The sequence below is a fragment of the Podarcis filfolensis genome (assembly GCF_964270895.1).
Source record: "Podarcis filfolensis genome assembly, chromosome: 5".
Taxonomy (NCBI): Eukaryota; Metazoa; Chordata; class Lepidosauria; order Squamata; family Lacertidae; genus Podarcis; species Podarcis filfolensis.
The window spans coordinates 77,397,663-77,416,943 of NC_139608.1; the positions used below are offsets into that span (position 1 = coordinate 77,397,663).

General features: G+C 42.0%; 1 protein-coding gene across 1 annotated transcript; it reads right to left on the bottom strand.

Annotated features, from left to right (window-relative positions):
* Positions 1 to 1,127: 1,127 nt before the first annotated feature.
* On the bottom strand, positions 1,128 to 19,066 carry LOC310763259 (tigger transposable element-derived protein 1-like; the record flags this gene model as incomplete). Its single annotated transcript, XM_083615142.1, has 4 exons — positions 19,000 to 19,066; positions 18,191 to 18,325; positions 17,440 to 18,146; positions 1,128 to 1,186 (listed from the first exon to the last, which is right to left on the bottom strand). Exons 3-4 carry the CDS (start codon positions 18,098 to 18,100, stop codon positions 1,128 to 1,130), a joined length of 720 nt encoding a protein of 239 aa, XP_083471268.1. The 5' UTR covers positions 18,101 to 18,146; positions 18,191 to 18,325; positions 19,000 to 19,066.
* Between the last annotated feature and the right edge of the window lie 215 nt (positions 19,067 to 19,281).

The window sequence follows — 19,281 nt, forward strand, 5'->3', positions numbered from 1 at the left end:
TAATACTTTATCCCTCTTGATCCTGTTATGATACACATTGCTTATATATCTCAACTGCATATGAGCATGACTACATGTTGAGGCAGGTTCAGATGCAGGTCGGAATTCGCGATGCAGAGACGAGCAGAAAAGTGAACTCTTCATTCACGCACTATACAATAATAATAATAATAATTTATTATTTATACCCCGCATATCTGGCTGGGTTTCCCCAGCCACTCTGGGCTTCTCCCAACAGATAACCTAGCAGCATCCTGCAGCAACCAATTTATTTACGTTCTGTGGGGGCAGGAAATTAACATTTGCAGCAATGTCACTGTAAAAAGCTGCTATACAATAGGAGTTATCAATGAAACATTATCTAGAACAGGCATAGGCATAATCATTGCTTATGTATTCTAACACTGTGACACCAGATGGCGCTGCAGATTTCCATTTTTGCTTAACCCGATTTTTCATATATAGGACTCGGCTATGTAGCTGCAAATAAAATGTTTTAAGTGCAATACACAATGTGAAACTAAATGGCGGTGGTGAGCCTTATGGAAAATTCAATGTATTTTTAAAAATGCTTTTAAAAAAAAGGAATTTCAAAACAATTTTTTTATATGTGTGTAGATTCCACAAAAGTTTGCAATGTCTTTAACTGAAATGTTTCTTGATGTGTCTAGATCCAGCCTGACTTGGAAAATGACTAATAAGGATATAATCAGCCTTCCCCAACTTATATAATTTTTATTAAATTTTTTGTTTTACAATTAAAATACTCATTTTACATCCTTAAGATATCAATGACTTCCCTTCTTCTTTTTCCGTGGTTCATTTTACATATCATAAATCCCTGCATCTTTTACAAAAAAAAAACTATACCATTCCCTATTCCATTATTACTTCCATCAAAACTTGTTTACACCGTTGAATTTATCTTAATACTGCCAGCGTTTTCAGCTGTACACAATTATTTCCCATATATTCAATAAACGTTTTCCAATCTTCTTTAAACGTATGTTCTTCTTGTTCTCTTAATCTATTTGTTAGGTTTGTGAGTTGTGCATATTCTGTCAACTTAAGTTGCCATTCTTCTTTAGTCGGGACCTTGCTCATTTTCCACTTTTGGACCATGCATTTTATTCTCTATAACTATACAGGTAACTGGCTCTAATTTCAATGACAGCAATGCTTTTTTCTAAAAAAATAAATAAAAATGTTTAGGGGTGATCTCATTTTGACTCAAGAAAATCACCATTTTATAGTTCAAATCGGGGAAAATAAATTCAGTAAATAGACAAAAGTACAAAGATTCACAAAATGTTTAGGGGTATGCATACCCCTTCATCCCCCCCCCCCTGAAAAATAGCACTGAATGACAGGAATTACATTAATGGCATTGCAGATCTTGCACCCCCACTAATTCTTGCCCCAGAAGAAACACAAGTCTACCAACAGCTGATACACAGGAAACTTGGAAGTAGCAGAGGAACAATAATGAACAGAATATGTCCATGCCAGGCTCCTTAATGAACCAAGGCTGACCTTCAGATTGAGGGCAGCACCAGAAACACATCTGGTCAAAAAGAATATGGATCAAAGAAAGGAGGATTGGAGTCCTTCCAGGGAGAGTTTAAATCCTGGAAACAAAATCTGGGACACAATTTTGCACTGTACACCTGATCTACAGTGAAGGATGACCTAAAGAATGTAGAGGACTTTCAACAAGACAAATTATCAGGAGGCTGGGAAATAGTTGAATTTGATCAATGGCTTTTCTAAGTCAGCCCAGCTCGGAGGAAAACGTACAATGAATGCTGGCCAGGTAAGAAGGGAAACAGAGCGAGTGTGGAATACATGTTGTCTTGGGAGATGACTCAGGCTGGGTCAGCTGTGGATTCATGACAGAAGCAAAAATGAAGCATCTCTGTGGAGAAACTCATTTTATTATAAGCAGATATCTAAGTGCTTTGTTCAAACCTGAAGCTGCCTAGGGATAGGCTGTATCCTTTTTTTAACGTATTTTTTATTAAAGATTTCTTGGTTTACAAAACTATGTGCAATGTCTCTTTTTTCAAGTTACATTTTCTACAGATCAGTTTCATTTGTTGAGACATTAGTGTTACATTAGCAAGAAAAGGGGGGAAGAGATGGAGGGGGCCATGGTGGGTGGGGGTGGGGTCAGGTGGTCCCATGTTTCTATTTTACTTCATGTATGTGTGGGGTTTTGTGTCAGCGTCTCTTGTGCGGGTTTTCTTTACTATTCGCTTGTGTTCTTTTGGTGGTGAGAGAGGTTGGGGTTGGCCTAGGGTGTGGTTGTTTGTTTGTGGTTGCCTGTGGTGAACTTTGTTTTCATGTGTGAGTGGAGTGTGTGTGTGTTTTTGAAACAGGTTAGCCATATTGATTCGTATGCTGTTGGTGGATTCTTGTCGTTGTCTTGTTGGGCTGCGTATGTGATAAAAGGGAGCCATACCGGGGTGAAGGCGTCTTCTTCCATTTGTCCCCATGTCAATTTCAGTTTATTGGTTAGTTTTTCTAATAAGGCTGTTTCCCATACTATTTGGTACTATTGGTCCATGCTTACTCCTGACAGGTTTCTCCAGTGTTTGGCTATAATGTTTCTTGCTGCTGAAAGTAGGTGGGTTATGAGTTCTTTGTGATGTGAGTGGGCATTATTGTCTTGGAAGATGCTTAAAAGGGCTCTGTCCTTTTGAAAACAGAAACCCAAAGACGTGCCGTATGAATTGTCAGTTGATCTCACTTAGCTTTAGGGGGTGTTTCAAGCAACTAATACATTTCGGGCTCTACAAATGTTAGGACCAGAATGGAAGTTTCTTTTTACCAAGCCAGCCTTTGAAAATGATATAAGTCGTTTGAAAAACAAGAGATGAAGTCCTCCCCATCAGCGTATCTGGAATGAAGCTGTACTGATACCTGGACACCATCTAGGCAGGGTCGCACAGTGAGCAAAAAAAGATGGTGTAATTTTAATAACAATTTTAATTCTCCCCAAGAATAGAAGAATTAAGCATGTTTTCAAGGTGAAAAATGATCAAAACAAGGTGCAGGCTTTCTAAGAGGCTTAGTAAACCCAGTGGTATGAAACACAGTTTCGTATTACCTCTTTGTCTGTGGCCTATTCAGCTATTGACTATTGCTCATTAGAGAAGAGAAGAGATATATGACGTTAGACAAAATAATCTGTGGCTGGATTGAAAACATGACTCTCTCCCAGATTTTGTAGTCGGAAAATGTTTCATTGTGTAACTGCGGGAAAGCACAATGGCAGAAATGGGTTGCGCTTTTTTAGAGCTTGCATCTTTAAGATTTTGTCTCATTTTGTCTTATTGTCTTATTGTCCACTACCATGCTGACAGCTTTGGGCTGTGAAGCCCTTTATAAATCTGTAAATTAAATAAATAAATGTGCTTTTGAAAAAGAAAGAAGAACGGGAAGCCCGGCGACACCTAGTTAGAGCCACTCATCCTTCCTTTCAAAGCTAGTTTAAAGCTTAAACTATGCCAGGTTTTTTTTTAAAAAAAGCTCTGCACTATAGGGCCCCGGACGTTCTGTGAAGCTAGGTTTTCAGTGTTGCCGATATTCACACCATTCTTGGAATCTGTGAACCCATTACGAGAAACTTCACCAATTTTAGTGAATGCATCTGAAGATTGTTAGACAGATTCTGTGTGTCGGCCTTCGCTGGGTGCTTCATCTCTAAAGGCAACTCTCCGAGTCTACTCTAAGTTAAGCGAAAGCCAATCCAAGAATGACCAGGTCCCCCATCTTCCCCAAAGGGCTCTAATGTCGGAAGCTCCGCTCGGCCAGTCTGATAAAGCTTCATCTTCCTCTGGCCGAGCCTTCAGAATGGCCTCCCGACGTGTTTAATGACCTCGAGCCTTTGATGAGGCTCCAAGGCACATTCTCATCCAGCAGAGTCCCAGCACAGGGAAGAGAGGAGAGGTTTGGGCTACATTGTTATGCTTTATTTCTTACTACACAGACAGCTAAGAAATATACATCCTCTCTCTATGAAAGCAGAGAGCAACTGAACAAAGGAACAAAGGAAACAGGAAACCACACTAACGTCACATTCCGTCTCCTTTCCTGTGAGACTTGAATGTCTCTGGAATATAAAAAGAGTCCTGTGACTCCAAGCAGCTGCTCAGTGATAAGAACAGAAACTAACATCTAATCAGGAGTGTGTTTTCATTTGTGGGGGGGGGGGGACATGTGGGGAGGAGGCCGAAACGTGCCTGCAAGCACCACGCCCAACATCCCATGTGTGTCAGCTCGATTCCTGACTTTCCCCAACTCCACTTCAGACCTGTCCTAAAATCAAGAACCCTGCCTCCAAATCCCTCACAGACCTGGAAGGGTCAGAAATGTAGTCAGAACAGAAGGGATGCTGGAGGCTGGGTTTACATGTATGCCCCTAACTCCTTTTCTATTTGAAACACAGACATGTTCACCTCAAATGGGTGAAGATGGCTAGTATATGTCACCAATCTCATTGGCATTTTCTGTTTACTTCTCCCGAAACTCCTCAGAAGCTGTGCCTAAAGAAGAGCCACAATACAGTCGTACCTTGGAAGTGGAACGGAATCCATTCCAGGAGTCCATTTGACTTCCAAAACGTTCGGGAACCAAGACGTGACTTCCTACTGGCTGCAGGAAGCTCCTGCAGCCAATCAGAAGTCACAGAAGCTGCAATGGACGTTCGGGTTCTAAACAACATTCGCAAACCGGAACAATCACTTCCGGGTTTGCGGCGTTCGGGAGCCAAAATGTTCGTCTCACAAGGCATTCGGCTTCCGAGGTACGACTGTATCTGCTTCAAATTCCACCGCAGACGAAATTTTAGCGGCACCCTTTCATATCACGTGCTGTTTACTTTGGTCTCCGCTGGAATTTTATTGTGTGGAGAGCGGAGATTCATTGCCTTGCAGTGGAGTTTGTGATTAAATAGCCAAGAAATGATATGCTGTACACATGTCTGTTCCCATAATATGCCTTCATTTATGAAGGCAACACTAATCAAAGTATATTGCTCTCCTGTGCTGATAAATACAGGTGGTGAGTTAATGAGGAGAGCTAGCGAAGCTGGAGCTGAGGGAGCCCCTCAGCATTTAATACATCATGGTCTTTGTGCCACCTCACGTCTTCCTTTTAGCCTCTGTAGCTCCTTGAAGCTATCCCCCCCCTTACCTCTTTGGAGAGTTTCTTTGCCTACAGCCTTAGAGGTGCTTTTGGGATACCTTTTCATCTTGCCATCTTATCTCTGCCTTGCAAATGCCTACTTTCAAAGGAGAACCTTCTGAGGCACAATTATTTCCCTGTTATGTGAACAACGTCACGCCTTCTCTCTGACACTTGCGTTCCCAAATACGGAGGATAACGGCACACCGTGTCTCACTGTGCCGTGCAAATGCATCCCTCACGGATGTAAACCAGAAGGGCATTTGGCAACATTTGCAATAGGCCTGGGCACCATTTTCGTTTGGCTCACAGCATGTTGAAAAACACCCCCTATAGCAGCAGCTCAGGGACCGCAGAGCTCTTTCATCTGCAAGGCTCAGGAAACATCCCAGGGTTGATTCCTTTGGCATTAGGTCAGGGACTGCAGAGATTCCTCTTGCTCAACTTGGTCAGATAGTAGCCCCTTTGGAGGGAAAACCGCATGCATCTTGCCCTTCACAGACATAGAGCAAAATGGCACTATGACAGCTGGAATTTGAAATAGATTTGATTCCAGACATTTTTTCTTTTATGAATTTTTATGTGGAATGATCTTTGACTACTCAAATATTATCTGTGCATTTGACAGCCCCTTTCCCCTTTGATTTCAACATGCAAAATCAGATAGTTGGTCTCTGACAGCATTTGATAGTTGTCATGACGTGGCATGTAGCATTTGACAGCTGATGGCTATTTTGCCATAGTTGGGACCATTTCTGCAGCAAACATGCAGGGATGCACTGGAAAGCACATTGCCATGGATACGTAACCTTTTCCCCCATGTCAGGGGCCACATTCCCTCACATATATTGTACACACAGCCAGGAATAAAGGGACAGGAGACAAGTGTTGGTTTGCCATGCCTGGAAAGAAGTGGTTTACTGTGGGAAGAGAAGCCAAGCAGAACTGCTAGCTAATGTGTGAAGAATAGGGTTGCCATATTTCAAAAAGTTATATATATGTGTGTGTGTGTGTGTGATTTTTTTGATTGACTTGCCAAAGAGTCAAGCCAAAGCACCATCTAAGAGTCAAAGAACCGCCTTTCGGAAATTCCCCCCAGAAGTCAATTCTGCCTTTGAAATCCTGGTAATGTCTGGGAAAATCAGTACGTATGGCAGCCCTACTGGAGGGAGGGCTGAGGGTGAAGAGGCCAAACTCTGAACAGCTAACTTCTATATTATTCTATAATATTCATGAACTGTCTATTTAAAATTGTAATCCCTTTTGGATGCAATTTTAATTCAATATTTGACCACCTTGAACTCCCCACTGTACACCCTTAAAAACATTTCCTTGCAATGTCCCTCTAATAAGTCTAAAATGATTCTCTTTCCTTATGCCCGTTTTCATAGTCTCTGTAACCCTAGCATGTGGCTGTGTTGTTGCTCTCCTTTTTATAACAGTATGGTGTTTAAAAAAGAAGAAATAAATAATCTGACCTCATTTGCTATACAGCATACAGTGCAAAATAGCTTTTGACAATTGTCAGCTGAGAAAGTTTTGTGTTTGAAGTTTGTCAAAATCAAAGCTGCCAAGAAATGCCAAAATTCTAGAACATTCTGTTTTGAATTTTGAGGTTCTTTGTTTTTAACAAAATCATAATGTGAAATGTGAATTCCTGTGTCAAAGTTGAAATGTCTCTTTCAAAATTGGAAATTAGGAAATTAGGAAACTCAGCTAATCTTTTGAATGTTTGCAGATATTCTGTTCTCTGTCTGATTATCCCCTCTATGGCAGAACAGTGAAGAGAAAAGAACGATCTTATCTTGTTTTGCACATAGAAATCCCGGTGGGGAAAATTCCCTAAAACTACAGCTTCTTGCTGAAGATGCAATTTGTTGTTTAAATTCATTAGTATCTGTGGCTTGCTGCAATAAAATGGTACATTTTATATGGCTCACAAAAGGGCTGTTTTATTGCTCCTGCTTTTTTGGTATTGCCTTCTGGGGATATTATGATCTCCCTCACCCCACAAATCCATTGGAAAGAGCAAGGCATCATGGTTTAATGTACTAAACTCTGTGCTAGCAGCATCCTTTATATAACAGATAGTTAACTTAGCATGTAAATGTATGGATCACAGAACTCACTCTGCCCATTTTTATTTACGCTCTTGACTGTCTGCTGCAGCTTATAATTATGTTCTTAAATCTCAGGACTGTAACACTCTCCAGTCGCCTTACAATAAATCCACATGTTTATTCGGCTTGGGAAGCACACTTTTAGCAGTATGCAAAATAAGTATTTCCTATTGAAAATACCAAATTGTGTGCCAGTTACATAGAATAATCTCCCGTGGCTAGGTCCCATCTCTTTTCTTGCTCTTTTCATGCCCATTCAATGTCTACTTTCCCCTCTACCTCTCATTTATATCTCTTCAAAGGGGAAAGACTTTACCTCAGTGATGGAGCATCTGATTTGCATGCAGAAAGTCCTCAGTTCCATCTTTGGTGTCTGCAGGTGGAGCTGAGGAAAACTCATGCCTGAAGTCATGTTCTACCGAGGGCCAGATGGACCAATGATCAGTCTCATTATAAGGCAACTTTCTATGTTCTCAAAATATATCTCTGCCCAGTGCTTTAGTTCTGTGTGACAGGCAAGCTAGAAATGGCTGGAGCTGATGTTGAGATTATGTCTAAAGCAAAACTCAAGGGCAGGTTTTGGACTTTTGCCTCAGGTGAAACATGATCAATTCTGACGAAAGCCCAAGGAGTTTTGATAAGAGCACCGCCATGTCACAAGATGTCCCACAAATCCCAAGTACAGCTGTCGCTAGATTTTGCTTAAAGCAAAATAATCTGAGATGAATTTTGAAGTTCCTACCCAGGCAAATATCTGATAAATCTTGAGAGAGGCAAAAAGAGAGAGTTCTGATGAAACAAGTTATAATTCTTGCATGTATTGGGAGTGTGGGATAGGACTGTGTAGAGGACTCACACGTCATTCAGAAAGTGAGATCCTTACAGATGTTGTGCCTACTGTGTTTTGATAGTAAAGCCATGATCCTGCCTTCCCACACTGCAGCAAGATTATCCTCTGCTGAAATATAGGCCACATCAGTACTTGTACTCCACCAACCCTTGAAGACACATCTGTTTAGCCCAGCATTTATCCGATCTCCTGACTTGAATCTCCTACTTTGATTGCTGTTTCAGCTGTTATTCTGTTTTAATGGGCTTGTTTGTTCCTGATTTTAAATTATAAATGTTTTAATGTAGTTGCATTACTATGCATTACTGGTGGTTGTGTTTTTAAAATGTGTTTTATTCTTTTTATTTTTCTATTGGCTTTTATTTATTTTTGAACTGCCTTGGTGTTTCTTCTTGAAATGAATGGCAATATTAAAAAATGGTATTATCATTATTATTAATTACAAGCTGAAGCCCATTTCCTGCTTTGACCGCTACTATTTTAAATCTACTGTTACTCTTTTCCTCATGTGTTATGTCTTTCTTTGGATTTGTTTTTAAATTGATTTAAAATGGTGACTTTTCAGTGTAAGGAACTGGGGGCTCCAAGCTGTGGCAAAGATGTATCTCATAGAAGACTGGCCACACTCTCATGCCAGCAGTGAATTTTAATACATTTGTTGGGCAATTTGTGTAATATTCCTATATAGAAAGAAGAGAGTTGCAACTCTTAGAGAACAAAACTGGGCAGTAGCAGGCAGGAAGTTTAACCCATGTTTAACTATACACCTGAATCTATATAAGAGTAATAAGATTCTCCATACTGCTTGGTAGAATGATACACACACCTAGGCTGGGCTGAGAGAGTTTTGTATGGACTTAGAGAGTATGGATTGATTTCACTGCATTTAGGATGTAACAAGCATTTTTTAAAAAACCCATTAAGGATAGCCCAATGAAGTATCATGTCTCATTAAAAACAAATTATATGTATTAATCTGTTAACTAAAATTCCTCAGGGCCTGCAATGCATAATATTCCTTTTGCTACAGGTAAACAAATATGGTCCCTCAGTAGCGTCATTGGGTGATACTTAACTAAAATTCTCTTTATGTCTGGCTGGCTCTGGCACTGTTCCACAAAAAACAAATTAGCTGGCTCCTTGTAAAGATTAGAACATCAGGACAGCCAATTTCCCCCCCAGAGGGTTGTACCTGCAAATTGCTGATGCTCCTAAGTACCCACAGGGAAGAATGTACCGGCCAGTCTATTTTTGGTCAATTTTCATATGTGCTCATTCATAAGCCCATTCTAGATTGTTTCCTGGTTAATCTGGATTTTTTAAAAATACTGTGTGAACTTTTGTATTCAAATATGTACTTTTCTAACACATTTTCTGACAAAACACACATTTTGTTATGTTTCCTGTGTGCAGAACTGCACTGCAAAATTTAGACAAATGTCAAGGGTAATAATAACAATAACAGCTTATTTATTCATTTAGTTGCATTCCAGCACCACACATTAACCCAGAAGATGCAGATCAAGTCAATTTGTATCAATATCCACAAATAATAAATCTTCCGTATTCTGCCGCTGGCAGGACATAGCCTCAGGATATAGTTTCAGTCTACATCTGGATGAAGCAATGTTTGTAGAAGACTATACAGGAAAAAGGGGGGGGGAAGGAATAACTGTTTCATTTTTTAAATTACTGCTGAATGTTGGGCGTTGTTTATTTAACAGATCTTTCAAAGGTTGTATTCTTCTTCTTTTTCAATGTTTAAGTTATGATATGGATTTCAGTGGGTAGGAGAGGATTTATTAATTGAATTTTATCCTTCCAGGCACCCACATGTGTTGGTTGAACAGAATTTCAAAATCTCATCCTTGGCAGAAAAATTAAAAGCATAGGAATTAGGCTGTAAAACCGAGTTTTCAGCAAGTCCAGTTATTAAACAAGCTGGTTCCCCTTTCTTATCAGGTAACAAAGAATTGGGCAACAACTTATAATTTTAAAAATAATATTTACTTCCTTTATAATCATGCATTGGTTCACAGCAATGACAGCAGTGAAAACTATGCAGGCAAAATACTTGTATTTCCTGTATAACCAGTTTCAGGCATTTGCCTGAACTGGAGCAAGCAGAGGCCTGTCTGCATCCAATGTTGGACAATAGAAGAGAGAAAGAGAGAGAAAGAAACAGGAAGTATCATATGCTCCTTCCTCTCCAGGAGAGAAGGGGAAATGACATCACACAGAGCCCTGTCTACCAGTGCTAATTGTATTTCTATGGTCTTAGTATCGGCCTATCACCAATACAGCTCTGGGATTTAGCCCCTCTCATTCTAACTAGCAACAATATGCATTTGTTAGTTTTGACAGCTTATCTACCACATAAACTAACATCATCATTTTATTTTTGTACTTTGTGGTCAAATCTACTACCTCTGTTGGACACTGATATTCCTAGTGTCAGAGATTTGTGAAATCCTCTAGAGGAAGTTTTCTAATCTTATCAAAATCCGCTTGGCTCCTCTCAAAACCCCTACAGATATTTCATCTGAGAATATCTAAATTTCCTATGAAGTCTCATTTAGGTAAAACCCAATAGCAGTGTAAAAAATGCCTCCTTGAGAAACCTGGCGAATCTTGCTCAAATCCTTACATATCTCCTCAAAATTCTTTACTTGAACAGAACTTCCAAATATAAATGTGGCGACAGCTCTAATCTTACTCCTGGGATCTTATCTGGTGCTATTTATCCTTGTTTCTGTCAAATTGGCTTAAATTTCTTCCTAATTTATGTTGATGTTACTAGCCTTTGAATTATTCTGATTACTTTTAAATGAAACTAGCCAGAGGTCAGTTTTATATTGTGACTTTTTAATATAGTTGAAAATTGCTGGATGCTCCACTATAGCGCCATTCACTCTGATCCAGCTAAGATTGGTGTGACTTGTTCAGACAAGACTTCCATGCCCATATCTACAGCAGGGCAGAACAGAGCACCACCAAATAGGGGAGAAGATTGGGGCATTTTCCCCATTTTGCTTCCTTGATAGTTTGCTTTTGCTGTATGCCCCAAATAAGGCCTATCTCTGGGATATAGACCAGCTTTGGATCCAGCAGATCCATAGCTAGCCTTGATCTACCCCATCCTCCTTCCATAATGTCAGATTTCAGGGCCTTACACCAGCTTCCTCAGTGTTTGGTTGGTGCTGTGTAGTCTCCCACAGTGGTGGCTCCCTCTCTTCCAGTGCAGACCAGTGCTGGGATGCCTCCACCTGTTATTTGCCGACTCCAGTGGCACAAAGCTAAATGCTGTATGCATTGTGTGGTTGTGTTGATGTCACAGACCAGTATTGTATCATCTCTGTGTGGCTTTACTGCAGACATGTGAAGCAGTTTCTCTTCTCCCATATCTTGCGATTTCCAAAATGTTCTTGTCATTCTGTACACCCAAATGTACACAGGAAATGGCAACAAGTTTCTACAGAGGACTCTCTCTTCGCTTCTTGTCTCATCTGCCAGCCCTGAGCCCCATTCGCTGTCTCCACGCCTGGTATTTATTGATATGAGACTAGGGTTGCCATAGGTCTGGAATTTCCCCTTACATATCTGGAAGACTGCAGTTGGCAGTAGTGAAAATTGGCAAAATGTCCGGGACAATCTGGACATATGGCAATCCATGTTGGCAGTGTCGTTTTTGCCGATTCGATTTTAGGCAAAAAAAAGCTCAACTTTTCTGTCCGGATTTTCACTGCTTGAAATATGGCAACCCTTTATGAGACTGTCTTGTGTTGGAAATAGAGCTATGCAGGGGTCAACAAACTTCTTCAGCAGCCAATCCACTGCCCCTCAGACCTTGTGGGGGGCCGGACTATATTTTGAAAAAAGAATGAATGAATGAATGAATGAATGAATGAATTCCTATGCCCCACAAATAACCCAGAGATGCATTTTAAACAAAAGGATATATTTTACTCATGTAAAAAAACACTGATTCCTGGACTGTCTTCGGGCTGGATTTAGAAAGTGATTGGGCTGGATCTGGCCCCCGGGCATACTGTATTTTTTGCTCTATAAGATGCACCCAACCATAAGACACACCTAGTTTTTAGAGGAGGAAAGCCATGAGTGTTTTTACATGAGTAGAATGTGTCCTTTTATTTAAAATGCATCTCTGGGTTATTTGTGGGGCATAGGAATTCTTTCTTTCTTTCTTTCTTTTCAAAATATAGTCTGGCCCCCCACAAGGTCTGAGGGACAGTGGACTGGCCCCCTGCTGAAAAAGTTTGCTGATCCCTGATCTAGAGGCACAATGCGATCTAGCAGGGGTTGGACTAAAATGACCCTTTGGGCTCCTTCCAACTCTATAAAATATGCTTTCAGCAATTGTATACTGTAGCCATGAACAGCATGTGTATTTAAAATTCCAAAAGTAAATTAAAACAAAAACAATGCAAAACAAAGCCTTCCCGGTTTCATCTTCACACAGAACATTATTGTGCATTTAAAGCTGCTAACCATGTCCAATGAACATTTAATTTACCTAATGAAAAAGGAGAGTATTTAAGCTAATGAAGTACGCAGCACTTACTTGCAAATGCAAATAGAGAAAGAAACATTTCTTACCGAGAATAGTTGGCAGAGGGAAAGACACAATTGTCCCCACAGCATTCAGACCTGCCTCTAGCCTCCAGGAAAGCAGATCTACGCAGTCCCAAAGTGGTATTTAGTTCAACTGAGGCTTGCTAAAAAGGAAGGGCTAATTGTATGTTCCTAAGCAGGTCTCTAATGTCTGATGAGTAATGTTTTGCAGTGCACAAGTGTTTTTTTCTAGTCGTCAGTCATAAACTATCGGAAGCCAAAGGAGAGCCAAATGCAAGTACCTGTAGGTTTGGTGGGCTGCCATTGCTAAAGACCTCAATGAAATTTTGATATAAGGTTCATAATACTGTGTAGAGCAGAAAGGGACTGTCCAAACCTGTGTTACTCACTGTCCAGGTCAAAGGCAAAGTACCACTTCAAAAGGTGTGGGAAACAGGCAGAAGGCGGCTGGGGAGGCAGAAAAAAGCCTAATCTAGAGGGTAGCCAAGGCTTGATCTGGAATATCCTCATTTAGAGAAGCTTTTAATGTTTAATAGACTATTGTATTTTAATAATTTGTTGGAAGTTGCCCAGAGTGGCTGGGGAAACCCAGCCAGATGGGTGGGGTATAAATAAATTATGATGATGATGATGTCAGGTCAGGGGGAACCAACAGGCTGTATGAAGGGGGAGTACATTGTATGGTCATTTTTTACTGGGTTTGTGGGTGACAGAAGGCATCAAGAAGGCGAACAAGGAGATTTCTGGCTGAAGCCATGGTTGATTCTGGCAACGCATGTGGCAATGTAACCACCATAATAATAATAATAAAAGTTCCGTAGCAACTGTTCATTCCTGCTTATTGCATATGCACTGACATCATCGTATGACAACAACACAGTAACACTGGCACTGATTCACCTGTGACATCTCAGCATCATAAAGGAATAGTCCCTGTGTTATTTTTGTGACTTGTGGCATGTGGGGGGGGGGGGACCCCAGCGTGTGCTGATCAGATTTGCACTGCTAAACAATACAGCTGGCTAATTCCACCTTAGAGACACTGATATCTATGGCAAGATGATGGTGGTCAGATGGGCGGGGTATAAATAAAAAATTATTATTATTATTATTATTATTATTATTATTATTATTATTATTATTATTAAAAACAAGAAAGGGCCCACACAAAACACACCCTCCCCACTGTCACTCTAACCCAGCGGTTCTCAACCTGTGGGTCCTCAGGTGTTGTTGGACTACAACTCCCATCATCCCTGAGCTCTGACTTTGCTAGCTAGGAGTGATGGGCATTGTAGTTCAACAGCATCTGGGGACCCACAGGTTGAGAAAGGCTGCTCTAACCGATATAAGCGTCAGATGGCTACTAGAACAAGCAGACAAGGGGGGGGGGGAGTTAGAATGAAAGAAGAAGAAATGAAAGAAAGTGGGAAACATTATCCAAAGATTAAGTCTAGGAACGTACTACCCCAGGTATCAGTCAGAAGAGTCGGTGCTCAAAGAAATTAGGTATGTATCCTGGGGGACTTACCACATATATCTGAAAATAGGGGTGTTCCTTTTTCTTTGTTTTTGCACAAAGGTCAAGGGTTGGGCAGAAAGTGCAAACATGTTATAAAACCAAAAGTCTCCATCTTGTTCCTGCCCGAGGGGATCCACTTCACGAAACATCCAGTGCTTGTGATGTACAGCTGGTCAATAGTAGCCTTACATATTTTTGGTTTCTATTACAGCAAATGATTATAATTATCCTATTGGTATCCTCACCTGTTCTCCTAAGTGGTTCAAGACAGTGTATATGGGGCCTCCACAATTTGACCTCACAAGAAATTTGTGAAGTAGCTTGGGCTGAAAGGTGCTGGCTGGGTCAAGATAATCCAGTGAGCTGAGTGTGGATTTGAACCTGAGTCTCACCAATTCTAGTCTAATGTTCAAGCAGCTACACCTCCCTGGCACTAACCAAAAGCCAATATATAGTGTGAGGCAGCTTTGAGAGCCATATAACTCGGAAAGCTTTTCCAGAATGGATCCATCTTTGGCAGGGAAGATCAGGCAATGATGTGAGACCATGCAGATCAGTCAATGTGGAAAGCGGTCCCTTAAGGTATAAAGTTTGAAAACCATTGCTGCATACTCTTTGCCAAGTTGTTTCAAGCACACAGAGGGTAGAATAAAATATAGATATCATGGCTAGTGCATAAGCATAAAAAGGAATAAAATTGTTCAAATAGATTAATTGCTTTGAATTATGCATTGATCTTTAATAAATATTGTTGACAGGGGAGCAACTAACTCTGCAAACAAGGTCTTGCGGTGTTCTCTGAGACTGCGCTCTCAGTTCCAAGGGGACTTCCTTAATGCATCTAAAATTTCAACTGCAGAACCTAGCAGTTGCTTATTTTGCCCAATAATTAGAAGGAGATACCTGGGGAATAGCTATCCTTGCAGAGGTGGTTGCAGAACAAATGAACATATAAGCAGACAATTTCATGCACACCGGGTGTCTATTCAAGGAGTGCATTTATCACACACAAACAAAATATTTCTGCACTCCACCATATCTTTGTTCTCACATATGAGCTGTTATTTATTCAGTGAGCACTGCAAAGGTTTATGCTAGGGTACGAGGAGATAAAGAACTGCACAACTTTTAGAAGACATCTGAAAGCAGCCCTGTATTGGGAAGTTTTTAATGTTTGGCATTTTATTGTGTTTTTATATTTTGCTGGAAGCTGCCCAGAGGGCCTGGGGAAACCCAGCCACATGGGTGGGGTGTAATAATACAGTGGTACCTCGGGTTACATACGCTTCAGGTTACATACACTTCAGGTTACAGACTCCGCTAACCCAGAAATAGTGCTTCAGGTTAAGAACTTTGCTTCAGGATGAGAACAGAAATCGTGCTCCGGCAGCACGGCAGCAGCAGGAGGCCCCATTAGCTAAAGTGGTGCTTCAGGTTAAGAACAGTTTCTGATTAAATACAGACCTCCGGAACGAATTAAGTACTTAACCCGAGGTACCACTGTAATAATAATAATTTAAAACAGTACAACTTGCCCTCACCTCCACTTTACGAGTTTCTCTAATTGTATTGAAACTCATTCTTCAAAATTATTTGAATTTGAGGAAACTGTAACATTGCCTTTGGTGAAATTTAGTAGTGATTTTAGTCCCAGGTCTTAACACTAGCCCTGCAGTTCCTTCATATCAGGTGAGCCACTTCTGGAGATGGGCATCATACTTATTTCCCTTTGGTTGCTTGTGGTACCCATGCTCGTACAGACAGGAGGACTGCCCTTTTAGGTCAAACTTAAGATTCTGTCCATCTGTGTTTCGTTTTGCTTTTACAGTGGTGCCTCGCAAGACGAAATTAATTTGTTCTGCGAGTTTTTTCGTCTAGCGAATTTTTCGTCTTGCGAAGCACGAAATCCCATAGGAATGCATTGAAATTCAATTAATGCGTTCCTATGGTCAAAAAAAGTCCAAACAAAGCCAAATTTGGTACAACAAGAGTTTATTAAGTGCTCTTTAAAGTCACACATACTGTAAAGAGCAGTTCAAAAATTGAAGGAACAATCAATTAAGTTTCTAAACATGACAGAAAAACATTTAAAAATCAACAAAGTGTACCGTACATTTTCTAAGACTCTGGGGGACCACTCGAAGAAGGTTCCTCTTCCACTCTTTGCTTCTTGCTGAAGAATCTGTCCATGGTCTGCTGCTTCATCCGCCTTTTCAGCACCTCCCTGAAAGGCGACACGACCGTCGTATCAAAAGTGTTCGCAAGGTCATGTATCATGTGCTTGTTAGGGTGGTGCTGCTGGTGCCGCTGTGCAAAAGCCTGCACATCCTTCCACTTCTGGCAAATGTCCCTCAGTTCTTTGGAGGACAGCCGTTCCTCAGTTGCTTCCTCCTCTTCCAGCGAGGCCTGCTCCTGCGCAGCCTCTGCCTGCAGTTCGACCAGCTCCTGGGTGGTCAGCTCGTGGTCGTGCTCCTCCACCAGCTCGCTGACGTCCTCCTCTGTGACCTCCAGTCCCATGGTCCTCCCCAAGGCAACAATGTCCTGCACCACTGTTGACTCTGGTGCATCAGAGTCACTTGGTGCCACACAGTCCGGCCACAGGCTGCGCCAAGCGCAATTCAAATTTCTCTGGCTGATCCCGTTCCAGGCCGTGGTGATCATCTTCAAGCAGGTGACGATGTCGAAGTGGTCCTTCCAGAATTCCAGCAGGGTGATGGTGGTGCAGTCAGTCACCTCGAAGCATCGCCTGAAAAGCTCCTTGGTGTAGAGTTTTTTGAAATTGGCGATGACCTGCTGATCCATCGGCTGGAGCAGTGGCGTGGTGTTAGGCAGCAGGAACATGATGCTGATGAAGCTGAACTCCTCCAACAAGTCCTCCTCAAGGCCTTTAGGATGAGCAGGAGCATTGTCCATCAGAAGCAAAGCCTTCAGCGGCTGGTCGTTGTCCAGCAGGTACTGTTTGACAGCAGGGCCCAAAGCAAGATTGACCCAGTCCACAAACAGCACACGTGTGACCCAAGCCTTGCTGTTGGATCGCCACATGACACTCAGCTGCTCCTTGTCGACCTTGTGTTTCTTGAAGGCCCGTGGGTTCTCCGAGTGGTACACCAGCAGGGGCTTGATCTTCAGGTCGCCGCTTGCGTTGGCACAGAAGAGCAGGGTCAGACGGTCCTTCATGGGCTTGTGGCCAGGCAACTTGGCCTCCTCCGGAGTGATGCAATTCCTTTTGGGCATCCTCTTCCAAAACAGCCCAGTCTCGTCGCAGTTGAAGACCTGCTGTGGAACGTAGCCCTCCGTCTTCACAACCTCCAGGAACTCCGCTGCAAAGTCTTCAGCCGCAGGAACATCAGAACTGGCAGCCTCTCCATGCCTGACCACGCTGTGGATTCCAGATCTTGTCTTGAACCGGTCAAACCAACCTCTGCTTGCCTTGAAGACTTCTGGCTCACCTGAGGTTCCTGGCTGTTCCCGGACGAGGTCTGCGTGCAAGGCCTTGGCCTTCTCACAAATGACGGCCTCAGCCACTGTGTCCCCTGCACGCTGCTTCTCTTCTAACCAGATGAGCAGCAACTTCTCGACCTCCTCCAGAACAGCTGGGCGGTTCTTCACGATCCTGGTGACTCCCTTGGCTGTATCCGTCGCAAGGATCTTCTCCCTCATCTTCAGGATGGTCCCGATGGTCGATGGATTCCTGCCGTACTCCCTGGCGAGGTTTGTCACATACATTCCACCGTCGTGCTTCCGGATGATCTCCTTCTTCAATTCCAGCGTCACCTTCTCCTTCTTCCTCTCGCCGGCCTCTGCAGCAGCAGTCTTCTTGGGTCCCATGGCAGCACAGCTCCTACCTTCGTAAACTCAGAAAAAGAAAAAAGTGCTTCACTTCCAAAAAATTCAAAAGCACCCAGCCACCCACCACACAGAAAATCAAACCCAGAACCAAGTCCTTGAATTCCAAACACCCCAACCCAAAATCCAAAAACCCCCAAAAAAGTTTTAAAAGTTTAACTTATGAAATGGCTGCAAATCACCAAAGTCTTCAAAATCCTCAAATGGCTGCAAAAAGCTTTAAAAATCACCATAGTCTTCAAAAACCTCAACTTGTTCCCCCAGCCACCCACCCACCACACAGAAATTGCAAACCCCTCCCCAACTGTTGCAAACCCCTCCCCAACTGTTCCCCCAGCCCCTCCCCAACTGTTGCAAACCCTTCCCCAACTGTTCCCCTAGCCAGCCACCACACAGAAATTCAAACCCAGAAAATTTTCAAAAAAAACAAAACAACATGGCCCAATGGTCACAGAAAATCATAAAAATGCAGAAAAAAACCACACAAGCTCCCAGATTCTTGCAAACCTCTCCCCAACTGTTCCCCTAGCCAGCCACCACACAGAAATTCAAACCCAGAAAATTTTCAAAAAAAACCCACATGGCCCAATGGTCACAGAAAATCATAAAAATGCAGAAAAAAACCACACAAGCTCCCAGATTCTTGCAAACCTCTCCCCAACTGTTCCCCCAGCCAGCCACCACACAGAAATTCAAACCCAGAAAATTTTCAAAAGAAACCCACATGGCCCAATGGTCACAGAAAATCATAAAAATGCAGAAAAAAACCACACAAGCTCCCAGATTCTTGCAAACCTCTCCCCAACACCAAGTCCTTGAATTCCAAACACCCCAACCCAAAATCCAAAAAACCCCAAAAAAGTTTTAAAAGTTTAACTTACCAAATGGATGCAAAAGAAGTTTTGGAAAAGCTTCAAAAAGCACCAAAGTCCTCAAAAACCTCAAAAAAGGCTACCACACCGCGTGCTATGTGTTGCTCCTCGAAGTTCAAGTCGCAACTGCACCTCTTCAAGCAATGCACGCTGGGTATTAATGGTTTTACAAAAAAGGAAACAAACTTGCAAGACGTTTTCGTCTTGCGAAGCAAGCCCATAGGGAAATTCGTCTTGTGAAGCACATCGAAAAACGAAAAACTCTTTCGTCTAGCGAGTTTTTCGTCTTAC